The sequence below is a fragment of the Durio zibethinus genome, chromosome 2 (assembly GCF_047325235.1).
Source record: "Durio zibethinus cultivar Kanyao isolate XHJ-2024 chromosome 2, ASM4732523v1, whole genome shotgun sequence".
In the NCBI taxonomy this organism is placed as follows: Eukaryota; Viridiplantae; Streptophyta; class Magnoliopsida; order Malvales; family Malvaceae; genus Durio; species Durio zibethinus.
The window spans coordinates 38,567,311-38,584,625 of record NC_143163.1 but is presented as its reverse complement, the minus strand read 5'-3'; the positions used below and the strand labels follow the sequence as shown (position 1 = coordinate 38,584,625).

The 17,315-nt window shown below is 30.4% G+C and overlaps 2 protein-coding genes across 7 annotated transcripts; both read left to right on the top strand.

Annotated features, from left to right (window-relative positions):
* The first annotated feature begins 1,948 nt into the window (after positions 1-1,948).
* LOC111318307 (Early-responsive to dehydration stress protein (ERD4)) lies at positions 1,949-9,998 on the top strand. Of its 6 annotated transcripts, none has more exons than XM_089756160.1 (12): positions 1,949-2,046; positions 2,672-3,005; positions 3,221-3,376; positions 3,691-3,754; positions 4,008-4,217; positions 4,507-4,689; positions 5,560-5,858; positions 6,766-7,042; positions 7,728-8,003; positions 8,715-8,948; positions 9,121-9,289; positions 9,685-9,998. In XM_089756160.1, the coding sequence occupies exons 2-11, from the start codon at positions 2,725-2,727 to the stop codon at positions 9,286-9,288; spliced, it is 2,148 nt and encodes a 715-aa protein (XP_089612286.1). In that variant the 5' UTR covers positions 1,949-2,046; positions 2,672-2,724; the 3' UTR covers position 9,289; positions 9,685-9,998. The 6 variants fall into 6 exon arrangements, with proteins under 6 accessions (XP_089612286.1, XP_089612288.1, XP_089612283.1 ...); XM_089756162.1 differs by having other exon boundaries at positions 9,605-9,998; XM_089756157.1 differs by having other exon boundaries at positions 9,387-9,998.
* A 930-nt stretch (positions 9,999-10,928) lies between these two features.
* On the top strand, positions 10,929-12,340 carry LOC111317751 (ethylene-responsive transcription factor ERN1-like). Its single transcript, XM_022920159.2, has one exon. It carries the CDS (start codon positions 11,073-11,075, stop codon positions 12,198-12,200), a length of 1,128 nt encoding a protein of 375 aa, XP_022775894.1. The 5' UTR covers positions 10,929-11,072; the 3' UTR covers positions 12,201-12,340.
* The last annotated feature ends 4,975 nt before the right edge of the window (positions 12,341-17,315 follow it).

The following is a 17,315-nucleotide window of genomic DNA, read 5'->3' as shown; positions in this document are numbered from 1 at the left end:
TCTTTCGTTGCAAGAATTTGAGGATGTTGTGGGCCACGGCTCCTTTCATCGATTGAAATTTCTCTTTTATTTTTTCTAATATAACTGTTGAATTTCCTTGATGGTTTTGTTTAATAGGAAGGATTGAAATTTTTTTTAATTTAATAATTTTATAGCTACACTTTTACTTTTAAGCTTGGTTATTGGATTAAATTTTTTTTTATCTGCCTAATTCTTTCTTTCTATTTACCTAAGCAGGTAAATGTCATTTATGCTGAGTTTATAGAGAATTGGTATGTTTTGAAGGAGAAAAATTTAGATGAAATTTTTTAAATAAAGATTGTGAAAAATTTTTATTAAAAATGATTGAATAAAAATTAAAATCAAAAATCAAAATTGATATATTAAAATATTTTATTATATAAATTAAGTGGATAAAATTATTTTAACAAATTAATATATTTTGATATACTTTTTATATATGCCTTTTTGGTGAAAATTTTGATATAAGTTTTACGGTTTGATAAGTACATATCAAATTTGTATTATAAATTATATTTTTAATAGCTTTTCATATATTATTAATTTTATCTTTAAATTTTATCAATTTATCGATTTAAATTTTTTTATTAAATCAATTTTTAATTAAAAACTTTTCGAATTTAACCTAATGAATTTTATCTAAGTATTGTCCTGATTTAAGGTATTTTTCATTAAAAGTAAGCCCATAATTGTTGAAGCTAAGAGATAAACCTTTATGCTATTATTATTTTTCCACAAAATTAATTTATTAAGATATACAACATCATGTTTATATATTCAGTGATTTTCTTTTTCTTATTTAATATTAAATTGAAGCATTCTATATATTATCTTAAAGCATTTGGCATGACATTCACTTATATGATAAATTGAGAAGGTTTTTTTGGATTATTTTGTAACTACACTTCGTCACAATTTTAGATTATATTTATTGGATTCAATAAACTAAAGGCTCGAAACAAACCTAAGTTCAGGAAATCCATACAAGAAGAATAGTTCAGTGAGGTTTTGGGAATGTTATCTAAATGCATCAATCTTAAAAATGTCACTTGTACATAATTTTTCCTGATTAAATATATCACTTGCTCTGTGTGTGATATTTTGGCCTATGTCGTGCATTGGACGTATAAAAACCTCCAAATAAGGGGATGAATATTAAGGATTAATTTGGATTCCACCATGTTCTGATGTGATCGAATTTACTGTATTATTAATTGAATTTAAATAATAATTTTAATAAAATTTATTTTAATAACTTTTTTTATTAAAATTAATTTTTTTAATTTTAACTATATTAAATTTTTTTCAATTGTAATTATAATAATTTTTATTAATATTTTTAATTTTATCAAAATTAATTTTATCATTGATCTAAATGAAATCTAAAACTATTCCTATGTTTCAGCTATTTTTCAACTTTTTCTATTTTTATGTCATTTGAATACTTAATTGAGTATTAAAGCATGTTTGAAATTACAATTTTGATTCATCAACAATATTTTTTTAATATAATTTTATTATAATCTCTTGATTTAATGGCTGAGAAACTTAAAAAAAACAAATTGTTAGACATGGGTTCATTCTAGCAATCCCTATCCCCCTTAATCCTGCAGGCCAAAAAAAATCTTGCCAAAATCAAAGAACTTGGCTGGTAGATTGACTAGTTGTTGCCTCCCTCATTTAGTCAGACGGTTGACTTAAACCATAACCCAACCAACCAAGTCGTTATTTATTTATTCAAATTAAATAAATACAAAACTCCTAAAATTCTTTCCTTAATCACCGTAAATCCCTTCTCAGTTAAAAACAAAAGCGAGAAAAAAAATAATCCCAACACGAAAATGGAACAGTTTTTAAATATAGTCCGAGCGAAAAGACACAAAAGGACATCTTTGGTAATTTAGTGGTGGAAGAAGAAGAAGAAGAAGAAGAAGCCACTGCAACAAGCAAGCTCGCATTAAGTGTAGTTTCTGGCTTTAGATCTTGCCTTTGCAACCAAACAGTCCAAACTTTAACAAGAAAAAGGTTCGATTAATCTCTCCAATTCTTTTTTTTTCGTTGTCAATTGCTGAGTTTTAATTTTCGAAAATTTTGATTTCGTCTCTTTTTTTGTCTTATAACTGCTGTAAGTCATGAGCATCAGTGAAGATAGCTACGCTTATGTTTGTGATTCGTTGCAATTTGAGTTGAATAATTGCTCCATTTCAAATTTGAATACATGAGATTTGTCGAGCTTGCTTTGCTTGTTTACGGTTCTTTGATTGTTTGTTTTTGGATGGAAAACTTGATTGGTTGCATTTTTGGAGATCCAGGAATGAGGAAATGAAGTATAAAAAATTAGGCACTGCCATCTAAAAACTGTATACAGGAAAATTAGAGGACATTAAAATTACTAATTGGCTTTTAGATACAAGATTTTTGAGGTATTTTATTTTTTGTAGCATTGAAATTGTTCTCGACATATGAAACGCTCTATCATTCTGCTTTTTTTTGCAATTTATCATTTCTGCATGTATGAAATGAAATCTTGCAAACCGGTTTTTTTTTTTTTTTTTAATTTTAGCTTATGGTGGAGAGATTGTTGTGAAATTCATTTTTTTTGAAAAGTTTTATTTGGATATATAACAGAATTGCCTTCTTCTCGGTGCAGTTTTGAGTTTGTATAAGCCATCTTTTTGAAGGGTTTGAACTTGCTTTGAAGAAATGCTTGTGTCTGCTTTACTCACATCTTTGGGAATAAATTCTGGCCTTTGTGTATTATTCTTCACATTGTATTCAATATTGAGGAAACAACCAAGTAATTATGAAGTTTATATACCACGCTTTCTTGCTGAGGGGAGCTCTAAGCGGAGAAGTCGTTTCAACCTAGAAAGACTAATACCATCTCCTGGTTGGGTCAAAAGGGCATGGAAGCTATCTGAAGAGGACCTCTTGTCAACCTCTGGCTTAGATGCTGTTGTCTTTATGCGTCTTATTACCTTTAGGTGAGTGGTTTCTTTCATCAGGAAGTGTTTTTTAGCATCAAGACGAAAATCTTAAGATTTCATGTGATTTTTGCAGCTCCAATAGGTAAGTCAGTATATGGATTTTTGCTTATACATTTGCTTGTATACTTTTGTTATTGTTTCCTCGATTTTGCAGCTCCAATTGTGCTTTTCTGACTCAACCTCATGTTTGTTATTTGCTCTTAATACTGCAGTTTGAGAGTATTTTTGTTTGCTGGGGTTATTGGGATATTTGTTCTTCTTCCAGTTAATTGCACAGGAGATCAACTTAACGATATTGATTTTGCTGATTTGTCAAATAATTCTTTGGATGTGTTTACCATTTCAAATCTAAACAGTGGCTCAAAAAGGTAAGTTCTAGTGTAATCTGATAAGTTGAACTTTGATTCTACGTATCTACTTGACTTAACGAAATGGATGGATGCCTTTAAAAATTAACTATAACCTTCCTCAAGAAAGATTATTTTATGCTCTTGAGTTTTCATTACATGTGAAAGAAACCCGAGAGAGTGAATTATGTCATAAGAAAGATAATGTTTTTATGTTCTTGAGTCTTAAAGAAATGGTGATTGTCGTTTAGAACCTCAAAGTTTTTATCTTTATTATATGCTTATGGCCTAGGCAAGTGCAAAGGAAAACTTACTAGTTTTGGCTTTTTTGGCAGGTTATGGGCTCACTTTTGTGCTGTGTATCTTGTCACTGCATTTGTTTGCTATCTACTCTATTATGTAAGTCCACTTCTCTGGACCAAAGAAATTTGATTAACAGAATTCAACTTCCTCGAAGCCCTTGGTCTATTATATGAAGTTTCAAGTCTTATGTTTGTTATACAAGTAGAAGCCTTATTTATCCTCAATGTCACAGGGATGCTAATTTATAGAACTTAGTTTGGTGTTACTGATCATTATTCTTCTCTCCTTGTAAAAGATTTTGGAGCTGTTTAAGCAATTATATTGAACTGGTTACTGATATTTTCTGCAGGAATATAAATATATAACTGCAAAAAGGATTGATTTTTTTCACTCAACCAAACCTCAGCCACATCAATTCACCATTTTAGTACGCGGTATACCTGTTTCTGCTGGGAGCAGTGTTAGTGAGAGTGTTGAAAGCTTTTTCTTGGAGTATCATCCTTCTACATACCTTTCTCATATGGTTGTTCATCGAACAAGTAAACTTCAAAGTCTCATTGTAAGAATTTTTTTTTTTTTTAATTTTTTTATGTTTTCATTTACCCATGTTCTTTATTTTCTCTTTAATTCTTTTTTAGTTCTTTTCTTCTTTGTGATAAATAAACATAATTGAGCAATTTTCTTTTCATGCCTGTGGGTTTGTTGCCATGCCATGTATGGTTAAATAGTCTTCTAGTTGTGCTGGATGTATCCTGTCTACATTTTTTTTTTTTTGAGCAAGTCAAGTTCCATCCCTCCCTTCCATGTTTCTAACAGTTATTTCATTGTTCTTTTTTAATCCCTCTCAGAAGGATGCAAAAAGATTGTATAAAAGGCTTACCCACTTACAGTCAGATCCCAATCAGCAGAAGTATAGGCATGTTGGGTTGTTTGGACACAAGGTTGATCTGGTGGATCATTATGAAAAGAAATTAGAAGACATAGAGGAGAATCTGAGATTAGAGCGATCTGAAGTTTCATTGGCAGCAGAAGTATGTGCTTGTACCTTCTTTTTTTCTTTCTTTTAACATTGGTCTTGTTATATTTTCCAACTTTTGTCAGAATCTTATCTAGTAGTCTGAATGCTTCAAAAAGCTCTTAATTTCTGGATATTTTGTTTATGCTCACATTTATCTAAGTGCTTAAATTATCAAAATATAAATTATGATTTCTTATTGAAATAAAAGGAACATGTAATGCAAACAATTTAATGAACTCCAATAAAATTATCTGTGTAATGCATTATAAAAGGCACTAGAGTTGGCTTTTGAACTTCTGGTTCTATATACGGCAATTGACTTTGGCTGCATAAGAAATTCTGAAAAGAAATTTGTGAATCTAATGATTTTATAAGATGCAACTGAGGTGACACTAGTAGATGGACCCTTCAGTAACTGTAGAAATCAAAATGAGGGAATACTGAAAATTGGTGGTTGTTAGATTGCTAGAGTGATCACCAAAGATACTACAAATGGATTTTATTCACAGAAGTGATATTTTCTTTTACTGTCTGTCCCCAAAAAATATGATAAAACTGGAAAATAAAAAAAAAAAAAAGGATGTTTCTATGATGGTTTTTTCGTTCCTGATTTCCCTTTCTAAATGGATTTCCTAATGTGCAACTGTGCTGCGCTTGCTATGGTTTATGCTGGCTCATATTCTACTTCATTCTTGTGGCCATTTATTTTTTAAGACTAATTTGTGCCAAAGAACCTAAAAGGTAGTTATAGAGTGTTTATAACCTCAAGTGAATCAATGATATACACATAAAATTACATCTTAACTTTGCAATTACTTTGGTTTTAAATTTTTTTGTGGTGCATGGAGTATCCTATTGATGCATTTCTTATTCAATGTAAAAGGAAGTTCGAGCAGCTTTTGTCTCTTTCAAGTCTCGGTATGGTGCTGCAATTGCTTTCCACATGCAACAATCAACTAATCCAACACAGTGGGTTGCAGAGCAAGCTCCTGAGCCACATGATGTCTACTGGCCTTTCTTTTCATCATCATTCATGAGACGATGGCTTTCTAAGATTGTTGTTATTGTTGCATGTATTTTCCTGACAATTCTATTCCTTATTCCTGTTCTGGTTGTGCAAGGTCTTACTAACCTAAATCAGTTGGAAATTTGGTTTCCATTCTTGAAAAGCATTCTAACCATGTAAGTGGTAGTTTAAGAGCTCCAGCTTATGTCATTTCACCATCATTCCTGTTTTTAATGTTTTATTGCCGCATGTCTGTGCTGCTGCCCAAGCTTTCTCCTTGTAAATCTGCCAGCAAGCTGTTTCTACATTCTGCAAAGTTACATCTTTCTTTTCTTTTCTTACTTTTTTTTCAAAAAAAGAAGAGAAGCCTTCGAGAATTATAATAGCTAAATTGGATTGCTTCAATTGATAATATCAGGCAGAACCAGATTATTGCAATTTGTAGATGGATGAAATTAATCTGTTTAACTTATAGATTTTTGCATTAATAAGGAGTAAATGTCCTGGTTCCTTCTGTTGTATTGAGAGAGAGGGAAAAAAAAGCAAGATTGATGTTGTGGCTTTGCTACTGAGAAGCAGCTGATATCTGGTTATAATTCTGTTCTGCAGTTCATCTTTTAGACCACCTTTGTTAATGGTAGTCAACCTTGATTCTGTTTACCGCTTTTTTAGGCATGCATGTTCACACTTCCCTCATTGTTTCACTTGTTTGTTGAATAATTGATGGAATATATAAATGCAGTCATGATGACCAGATTAAAATTTTACTTCTTTGTCTCATGTCATTCAAAAACCTTACTTCTTTTTGCTGTTTCTGATCTATTCTTCAAAGGAGAGTAAATGGTGTAACCTACTATTTCATTGTATATTTTTATACTTTCACAATTTTATTAATGCTGATTAATCAGAAGATTGCAGAATAAATACTGATGATTTTGTGTAGTTGCTTTTATATATACAATTTTTAATCATATTCTCTTATGCGCTGTAAATGTCAATATCTGAGCATTTTCATGTTATTTATCCTTCTTTATTCATTCGCTTAGTAATGCAAAGTTTAATTATTGCCTGTCCTGTTTGCAGAACATTTGTCAGTCAGGTAATTACAGGGTACCTTCCCAGCCTTATTCTTCAGTTGTTTCTCAAGATTGTGCCTCCAATAATGGAGTTCCTTTCCTCCATACAAGGATATATATGCCACAGTGATATTGAGAAGAGTGCTTGTAACAAAGTGCTCTGGTTCACAATATGGAACATATTTTTTGCAACTGTATTTTCAGGATCAGTTTTATATCAGATTAATATCATCCTTGATCCAAAGAATATTCCTGCAAGGCTCGCTGTTGCTGTTCCTGCACAGGTGAGAATACATTTTTCAGCAGAAAATTTCCTTGACAAGCTTTATCCAATATAATTGGGGAAAATGGAATGGTGTTGGAATGGCGTTCTTTCTTTAGTGCTACGTAGGGCATAACCGATGCAGGAGAATAATGTCTGAATAATTGCTCCAACTTAATTGACTGACACTTTCTTCTTGATTGTGTGTATACTGATCAAGATTTCATTATAACATTAATATTATTGAATCCAATTTGAGGGACGATGTTGTAGATGAAAATTTGAGTCACTAAACTTAGGAAGTCACTGCAAGTAAAACTGGTACTGGAATATAATCTTACAACTCATTGCTAATGTTTTTTATCTTATGGAGAAAAAAAATTAGAACATTCTACCGAAATGCTATCCACACATGGAAACTTGTCGAAAAAAAACATATTATAATGTTTATTTTGTTAGATAATAATTCTTACAAATTGCTAATATTTCCTTAACGTAGAAAGGCTGAAGAAGGAAACTAAACCTCAAGGAATGTGTTCCCTAAAAGGATGACTTGTCCTAAACCTAAAGGCAGAAACTATTAACATTTCTCCCACCGTGCATGTACACTCATTCAACTTATTATATATGTTAATTTGGCCTGTTGCTATGATACCATATTAATTTTCTGGGATTGTTGATAATAACAATGCTAATTCTTTCTGTAGGCATCTTTTTTCATCGCTTATGTCGTAACATCTGGATGGACAAGTACGTCATCAGAACTTTTTCGCATAATCCCCCTTATTTGCAGTCTAATAAGAAGACCTTTCAGTTGTTGCTTGGATGAAGAATTTGAAGTTCCATCTATTCCTTACCATAGAGACATTCCAAGAATTCTTTTCTTTGGACTTCTTGGAATTACATATTTCTTCCTTGCACCATTAATTTTGCCCTTCCTCTTGGTATACTTCTGTCTTGCTTATATCATCTACCGCAACCAGGTTGGTTAGCTATCTGACTTGCATTTTTTTCCTAATGTAATTTTTCCTGAGTTTTGTAATTGTCATATTCAAGTACGTCATGTTAAGCTAAGTTCTTTTCTTATATCAAAATTCACTTACCAGGTGAGATGAGTAATCTACAATGAACTAGTGCATCTGGTTAAGTTGCCATAGATAAAAAGGCATTACTTTAGTCTTTATCATATGTCACTACAATGTAAGGCTACTTTTTTGTATTGGTCAGTGGATGATAATATGCTGTAGATATAGCTGGCCTATGTGGTGCAATATGATTGCTTGATTAAAAGATTTTTTTGTAGTCAAACCTTTGGAAAAGAATATAGTTCTTATAATTATGTTGATACACAAGTGTGCTACAAATATACCTGCATTTCAAGATGATTATGGAAATAGTAAACATTGACTTATAAGCTAATTCTTGGGATTGCATGTGACTGCGTCTTTGAAAGATTAAGGTATGAAGTTTGAGTCACTGATCGAAAATTATAATTTATGAAGCCTTCAATATGCTCTTTGGTTAACATTTCTGTTTCAATTGTATGCCTTAGTTATTAATTCTCATGCAAATACATGAAATGAAGCAGCACATTTTAGTTTTTGACATTTGTATTTCACAATTTGTACAGATATGTGCTTTCTGGGATTAATCTGGACTAACTTGCATTAATCTTTAGCAAATTTATTATGCAGTTCATAAATGTATATGCACCCAAGTATGAGACTGCAGGGAAGTTTTGGCCTATTGTGCACAATTCAATGATATTTTCTCTCGTACTTATGCAAGCCATTGCAGTGGGAATCTTTACGCTGAAGAAACTCTCTCTAGCATCAACTTTAGTTTTTCCTCTTCCTGTCATTACACTTCTCTTCAATGAGTACTGCAGGAAACGTTTCTTGCCAAATTTTATCGCCTACCCTGCTGAGGTACATATCTTCACATGCCAAAAATATTGTATGCTTAATGAGTGATGGGATGGTAGCATCAAGTGTAACTATTCCTGCTCTCCTCACTCTCCCACACATGCACACAGAAGTCTTTTGGCTGTTGCTGTTAAATCCTCTATCTTGATGTTAACTTGGATTTTACTTCTTACAGGTTTTGATAAAGAGAGACAGGGAAGACAGACATGATCCTAAAATGGCAGAATTCTATGATAATTTAGTGACTGCCTATCAGGACCCAGCCTTGTTACCAATTCAGTTTTCTACAAATAGTGACAGTCTTAACAGCCCTCTTATATCAGCTTCTGAAGTTCGACATTAAGGTATGATTGTTTTTATTATTTATTGACCTAACTAGTAACACTATGATTTACCGCCTTTTCATATAGATTTTGCTTCTTGTGGCATCAATAATCACAGGTATCTGAGGAAAAGTGCACTTAATGTGCATAGGATCTATGCCTGTTTGCGTCCTCATAGATATACATGATTATTTGTGTAGTGGCATGTAGATGAACCATAAGCTATAGCAAAACCCACTAAGCTTGTCTCGGCAAAACAAATCTGACCTGACATTCCCCCAAATTTTCTTGTTAACAAAACCTGCTTATGCCATTAATCGTAAAACCATATTCCAGGTTGCTAGCTTATTTTTGGATGCTTAGATGATATCCACTCGTTCTCTGTATCCTCGTTGTTACTAGTTTATTGCATTCAGATCAAGATGGAAAGCAAAGTCATGTGGCCAATAGCTGAAGGTCCATCTCCAGCACAGGCTAAAACTTTTAGTGTCGTGTTATACTTGAACTTCTGCTGCTCATGCATCTTTCATCACCATTGTATCATCACAAAGAAAAGATTGATAGGAACTTACCCTTGCTGCACAGTTTTGATTACTTGCTATCTCCGAAATGGTTGAATTACAATATAAACGAGATTATAGCCATGGTTTGAAACTGACATTTGTATAAGAGAAGGAAAACATTTTAACACTCATTCAAATTATAAAGCATGGATAGATTTTTTTTCTTATTGTTAAGGTAAAACTAGAATCTTGGGTGGGTGAGTTAACTCAGTTAAAGAATGTTGAACTTTCTAGTCAATTAGGTGGGTTTGGAATAGTGAAGTCAAACATCTCATATCTTATTTGTTAGTATTTATTTATTTTGTTTTGCAAAATTTTTTAGTAAAAGCGATCACGCGGTTTTAACGATTTGATTTCTTGACAATATCAAATAAAAAGAACTCAAGGTTGTGAGCTGGGGCTCTCATCCCATTTGCCATATTTATTTACTCCTATAATTTTTATTTATTGCAACAAAGCGAAATTATGCCAATATTGTAACTGGAATTGTCCTCGTAAGTATTAATCATGGATGGTAATTTCAAAGAAACAAAAGAACAGCACAAAAAACACAACCCAGGAATATTACTATAGTATATTTCAAAGCATTGAGGGCATCTACTTTCGTCTCCTCTTTTGGAAATTTGCCCGCCATTCTTTGATCCATTCTCCAGTTTCTATTTTCCCAACTCCAAAGTTTAAGAGCCTCAGCACTTTTTGAAACACATTTTTTCATTCTTAAGAAACGATTAGGTTTCTCTTTTCTAACACACACTTGTTTTTCATACTTCAAAATTCAAATACAAAAATTATGCATCAACCATTGAATTAAATGTTCGAATGAAAAAAATAAAATATTATTAATTGTCAAAACGAATGCTAATAAAAAGAGAAAGAGCTTTTTTGATACAGTGAAAAAAGATTGAAACTGAATCATTGAGATACGGCAACATTTAATAATTTAGAACAAAATGATGAGGAGATCAGTACATATGAAAACTTAAATTCAACCTTCTAACTAAGTCAAAGTAAAAATTTCGCTTCAATGACTCTTTCCTTGTATTCTCCTCCTTCCATGAAAGTGAAAGGTATGCATAAAATTCAATAGGAAAGCCGGACTAAGCATAGTACAAAGAAATAGCTACAACAAAGCTCTCACAAGTAATCATCCCATTGAACAGATTCCTAATCTGATCTCCCTTATAAGTACATTGACAGCAGCTGAGACAAGCAAGACAATGATGAAGTAGGAAACAAGGTTGATGGGGAAGAGAAAAGCAAGTGATGAAGAGAAGGCGACGAATTTGGGGCAAATGGTGATGGATAATGCTGCAGCAGTAGCAGCATTAGGTGGAGCTCGGCGAGCAAGAAAAGGATTTGTTGGGGTGAGGCAAAGGCCATCAGGAAGATGGGTAGCTGAGATAAAAGATACCACACAGAAGATTAGAATGTGGTTGGGAACTTATGACACTGCTGAAGAAGCTGCTAGAGCTTATGATGAAGCAGCTTATTTGCTTCGTGGAGCTAATACTCGAACCAATTTCTGGCCTTGTTCCCTATCTTCTCATTCCACACCAGCTCTTCCCTCGAAAATCGCCAATCTTCTCTTGCTTAGGCTCAAAGCAAGAAACAGTGCCGCTTCCATGGCTTCCAATTTGCTTGTTAACGATCAAGGGTATGAAGCAGGTGGAGGAGAGGAAATTTGCTTTGATGATTTCATCCATGTGCCTGAAGATTGTAGTATTGATATCAATAATTGTGAAACTTCTACCACTTCTACAATAACTACAATATTGAATTCTGCTAGTATTAGTGATTGCATGTTGGAGACTTTTGGGTCAATTGTTGCTGAAACAGAATATGGTGATGATCTCAAAGCAATTCATTTGGACAATAACTTGGGTAATGTTGGTAATGGCAACAATTATATTGAAGGAGCTGGGAGAGAGGAAAAAAGGGAAGGGTCGGAAGAAGAGAAGACTGATATGGGGGGTCTATCGGATTTTCAGCTCGTGGATGCTTTACAAGTATCCTGTTGCTGTTCTCCATTTGAGATAGCAGAGGAAATGGTGAATCTAATGGAGCAGCAAGAGAATATTTATGTGGATGAGCCGTGGATGCTTAGAGAGACGATGAAGAGAATGAAGTATGAACGGAAGTTCTCAGCATCTCTATACGCCTTCAATGGAATACTTGAATGTTCAAGGCTGAAGCAGAATGAATCAGAAAACAATGCCAAGGGAAATGACAAATTATCTCAACAATCTAACCTTATCAGAAACAACTATACCAATACAGAAGATGAAAAGAGAATCGAAGTAAAGGAAGAACATGATCAAGAAATATGGAGCTCCCTTGATCTTCCTCCTATCTGCTACATGAGTAATTAGTTTTGACTAATTTACCTACAGCCATGATTTATTCTCCATCTAAGGTCAATAAACAAGATTTCCAAGAACAACCAATGAAAAAAATAATGTAAGCTGATCAATATTCGATCAGATGTAATAACCATTCTTAATTTTAATAATGTTTCATCATCTCTTGGAGAGTAATGTTTATTTCATTCCCATACATACAAAGTCTTTCGTATGTTTTTTTTTTTTTTTTTCTTTTGGCTTAAGGAATTGCTTTCCAATCAACAATTAATGAATATTTTCCATAATCTTAGCAACCATTGGATTATGATGATAAATACCCCAATTGCATGCATGTTCACTATTTTTTCAGTAAAAAAAAATATAATATGAGAATAAAAAAATTAGATATATTTAAATTTGAACACGAACATTATTACATAATCACATGAACTACTTAGCTAGACTAAGTTTAGGGTTCATAATTGCTAAAAATTTGCTTAAATAAGATTAAGAGATCAATTTCCAAAATAAGGAAAGCTTGTAAAAAAGATTAGGATGTTGACTTTTGATCAGAGTCTAATGGTAACAAAGATGTAGCCTATACAATGTAAAAGGTACAGGGTACTTAGATTTGACTCATATTTTCTGTCCTCCTACAAAGAAAGAAGAAGAAAAAGGAAAAAAATATAATAGGATTTTGTTATGATTAATTGTAATATTATTGTATTAAATGCAATAATAAAAAATTAATTTGATGAAATTTAGTAATTTATTAAATATATTATTTAGTAAAATACCCATATACTTTTATCATGGCTTTATAAGAATAATAATATATTAATGATCCACTTGGAGTGAGTTTTTGGTGATTTTAGTGTAAAAGCACAGATTGATCAGATCAATTGAATGAAATAATTGGACATAAATTTCCTTAAATAAATAAAAACAGAATGACAAGTGTTGCAAAACATGACAACATTGGAAACATGGGTCTTAATGAAGGAATAAATTAAAATGAGCCAATATTCAGAGAAAGATGATCATAATCATTATGTCTTTATTTTGGTCCAAAATCATCATTAAGACCTACCCTCTGATGATCAATTTTTAGTTTTGTTTAAAACAGTCAAGATATCAACTCAATTTGGTCAAGATTCTCTGAATTCTCAATCTTCTCTTCATCTTTCTTTCAATTTTCATTTGCATTAAGATTAATTATGATCTAAGAAAGAGAAAAAAGAAATTTTCCCATTAAAAGAGAAAAGTTATTCAAACCCCAAAATCTATAACATAATTACATATGATTTCTCCTCGTTTCAGTGCAAATCGTCAAAAGATCTTCTTCCTCTCCATTTGCCTAAATCATGTTCCCCATTTCCCCATTTCCATTGTTTAAACAAGCTTCTAATTAATTTTATTAATTGAGCTTTAATTACTTGTTGTCATCTCAGTTTTGAATTGAAAAGCTACTTTGTTTAGCTTTATTCTGACAATCCAATTTTCATTTTCTCTAAGTTTTATATGCTTTACATGTAACATGCTAATGGTCATCACCAATTAATATTTTTATAACATGTTTTATTTTGCGTAATGATTATTTTTAAAAATAAAATATTTATTGATGTTTTTGGTATATATTATGATGATTATACAATTATAATTATGAAAATAACAAACTTGTTACGTAAAACTTATATAATCTTTAATGATTTTATTTTTAACATTAATAACATAAATTTTCATGAATAAATGTAATTTTTATATAAACATATTCTAATGATAGTTTTAATAAATTGTCACATGTTGAAAGAATTTATCAAAAAATAATTAATTTTACTTCACTTAATAATTTTTTACTTATAATAATTTATGTTAGATCGTTCAATCACTTTGATAACAAGAAAAGCGAGTAATTTAATATAATTGAGAAAGATTAAATAATTTTAAGATATAAATTAGTTATAAATATGCATATTAAGATAAAAGTTGAGAGAATACTAAATAAAATTATTATTTCAATCAAGGTAAATAATTTTTATGACAATTCTTGAGCACTTTCTGAATCATCTAATTCTGTAAGTAAAAACTAAATAAATTATTATTTCAATCAAAGTAAACAATTCTTATGGTAATTTAATAGAACCAAGCTTGAGTACCTTTTAAATTATCTAATTCTATAAGTAAAAATTTCAATTAAAATGTTCAATAAATCATATAATGCTAATTATTAGTAAAAGGGATGCAATTAATTTACATTTGATTTTATATTGGTTTTTGTTTATGAGAATAATAATTATAAAATTCTAGAGAAAAAATATAAAAAAATTATAGAGGTCAAACTAATTGTAGGAATAATACGTTAAAAAATTATTTCAAAGGATTAACAAATTTTAATTATGTTATCAATTAAAAAAATGATTAATTTATAAAACATATAAATAATAAAATTATTAACATACATATATAGTTAATATATTAAAATAAAAAATTAATAATTATACTTCAATGACTTAATTATGATTATCTTTAATGAATTTATTTATCAATATAAGATACATATATAATTATTTTACAACAACTAAATAAACAAACTTCACATAATTATTTTATTCCTATGCACACTAAGTTTTGATATCGTTTTATCTGTATTTTCATTTGATATAAAAATTATTTTACTTATAAAAAAAGAGTCTAATAACAAAAAAAAAATTAAAATTAAAATGTATAAAAAACTATTGTTGATATTTTAATCGATATCTTTTAACATTTTTGAAACTAAAATTTTATTAAAAGTAGTTTAGTCAATCGATTTTTAGTACTTTTTAGTATTATTATAAAAAAAGAGTTTAATAATAAAAAAATTCATTCAAATTAAAATTTATAAAAATATTTACTAAAATTATTCTAACCAATCACTTTTACCAATTTGAAATTAAAATTGTAAATTTTAAATAATTTAATTTCATATAAACTCTATTTTTAATTTAATTAATTTAAATTAAACTTAAATAAATTGATAAAAATTATATATTTAAAAATAAATTTATTAATTTAAAAATTATAAAAATATTTAAATCAATTATTATTTATATTTTTAAAATTTATATTTTTATATATAAACGATAAACGATATCCAACATACTAATATTCAAATTCTTTTGTATTCGAGCATGATAATCATTTCCTTCGATCAAACATGCTCTTATTACTTTTTTTTTATTTTATTAATAACAAATAAGAATATCAATCAATCATAACTTTTCATAATTTATTCCGCTAATGGGAACCTTTGGTTCCCTTTGGATTTTCTTAAAAAAATGTAGTCTTTAATTTAAATGGGCTGATGTCACGTAAACAACTAGCTTAGCCACTAATGATTTGACCTTTTGTCGCAAACGCAACACTTTGGTCTCAATTCTATTTGGCTCTTTCTATGAATGTGAAAAATGCCCTTGCATTGCATACATTGATAGTAACACCTACCAAATTTATGTTTACTCCCACAAATCCCCTCCCACGCAATGCACGGAAAACAGAAAAAAAAAAAAAAAAGGGAAAAAAATAAATTATAATAATAGTAGTATGATGTGAATATGATGAAATTATGATGAACTGTTATGATTAGTTTCGATTGTTTTAATTTTTTTTTTATCGATAAATCAATTTAATTGATAAAAATTCGTCATTTTTAATGTAAAAATTTAGAGTTTAAGTTTAACGGATAATAATTTATTAAAATAATTTTAAATACATAATTTTTAATTATTTATTATAATTATCGAATATGATATATCATATTTTAATAATTTATTTTAAATTATCGAATACCATATATTTTATATTATTTTGAAGATTGAATAATCTATTTATTTTAAATTTTTAATACAAAAAAATCCCTTTTTCTTGTCTGAAAACATAACCGAGCAGCTCTGAATCCATAACCAAAGGAACCTAAAAAGCAAGACATTGTTTCAATTTTGATGCGGCTGGGCGCTGCTGATTGACCAAAATTTAACCTTCTTTTCCCGTTGGCTGATAACTGTAAAGCTGAAACTCAATTGGGCAGCTAACTCTCAACAAAATTTTGATTGTGCCACATCTGGATTTGTGGGTACTCAAAAACCGTTGTAGCCGGATCAATCCTATTGCTTTTTTTTTTTTTTTTTTGTGTCAAATACTCTGATAAGGCTGATGAAGATTTTTCACAAACAGAAGCAGGCTGAGTATAGTGGGAATGATGTGGTCCAAAATCTAAAAAGAAACATATTCTAATGTTCAAGGCTCCACACTAATCATATTGTCCCATCACCACATTCCAAACCTTGGGTTTATCCTTAAAATTTTTCTAATGGATCAAAATCCACCTTCCCAAGTGCCTGTGTTATGACTTATCCTCCCCACTTCCATTAATCATGTTGAAAAATGATGTGGCCCAAGGGAGGCTAGAAGTAGGAGTGATGGATTGAAATGCCTTTTTTTTTTTTTTCCTTTGTGGGAAAGGAATATGTAAGAAGAGACAAAGAAAGCACACATCTGTGTTCTTATCTATGAAGTCGATTGCCTTTGGTAAACATGAACAAACCTTTTTTACATTAACTTTTAGAATCTGCCAACAGTTTGTGGGCATTGGCAGATTTGGTGCAAAGTATAATTATATATCTAATGGAAGAACACATAAACAGGATGGCTAAAGTGACAAAGATAGTGTATTTTTTATTTGAATTCAAATCCATTAAAAAATTAGAAAAAATATTTTTTCTTGAATTAGTTAAATTCAACGTAAATAAACCTCTTTAGACGGATTCAAAGTGAGAATATATGAAAAAAGAAACCAAAAAAAATTCTTGCTACTCAAAAAGAAAAAGGAAATGGAAGATTCTCCTTCCTAATCCTAAATTGTTACCTATGAAGGCAGCCTAATGCCAAAGAGGGATAAAAAAAAAATGGCATGCCATAAGGGATAACTATGGCAGATAATTAATTACAAAGATTTTATTATAGGTAGAAGACATGAACAGGAAAGAAAAGACTCCAATTTCATTTATAGGTCAACTGTCGGGTTGATGATGAACCCTCCTATTGAAGATTTGAGGCTATGCTTTGGCTTTATACTTGTAAACATGTAAAACACTGCTCCTCTTTTTT

Excerpts from the sequence above, each read along its gene's own strand:
- LOC111318307 (XM_089756160.1), top strand. The coding sequence starts at position 2,725 with ATGCTTGTGTCTGCTTTACTCACATCTTTGGGAATAAATTCTGGCCTT. Across the intron at positions 3,755-4,007 it reads TTTGCTATCTACTCTATTAT|GAATATAAATATATAACTGC; the intron begins GTAAGTCCACTT and ends TATTTTCTGCAG. Across the intron at positions 5,859-6,765 it reads TTGAAAAGCATTCTAACCAT|AACATTTGTCAGTCAGGTAA; the intron begins GTAAGTGGTAGT and ends TCCTGTTTGCAG.
- LOC111317751 (XM_022920159.2), top strand. The coding sequence starts at position 11,073 with ATGGGGAAGAGAAAAGCAAGTGATGAAGAGAAGGCGACGAATTTGGGG.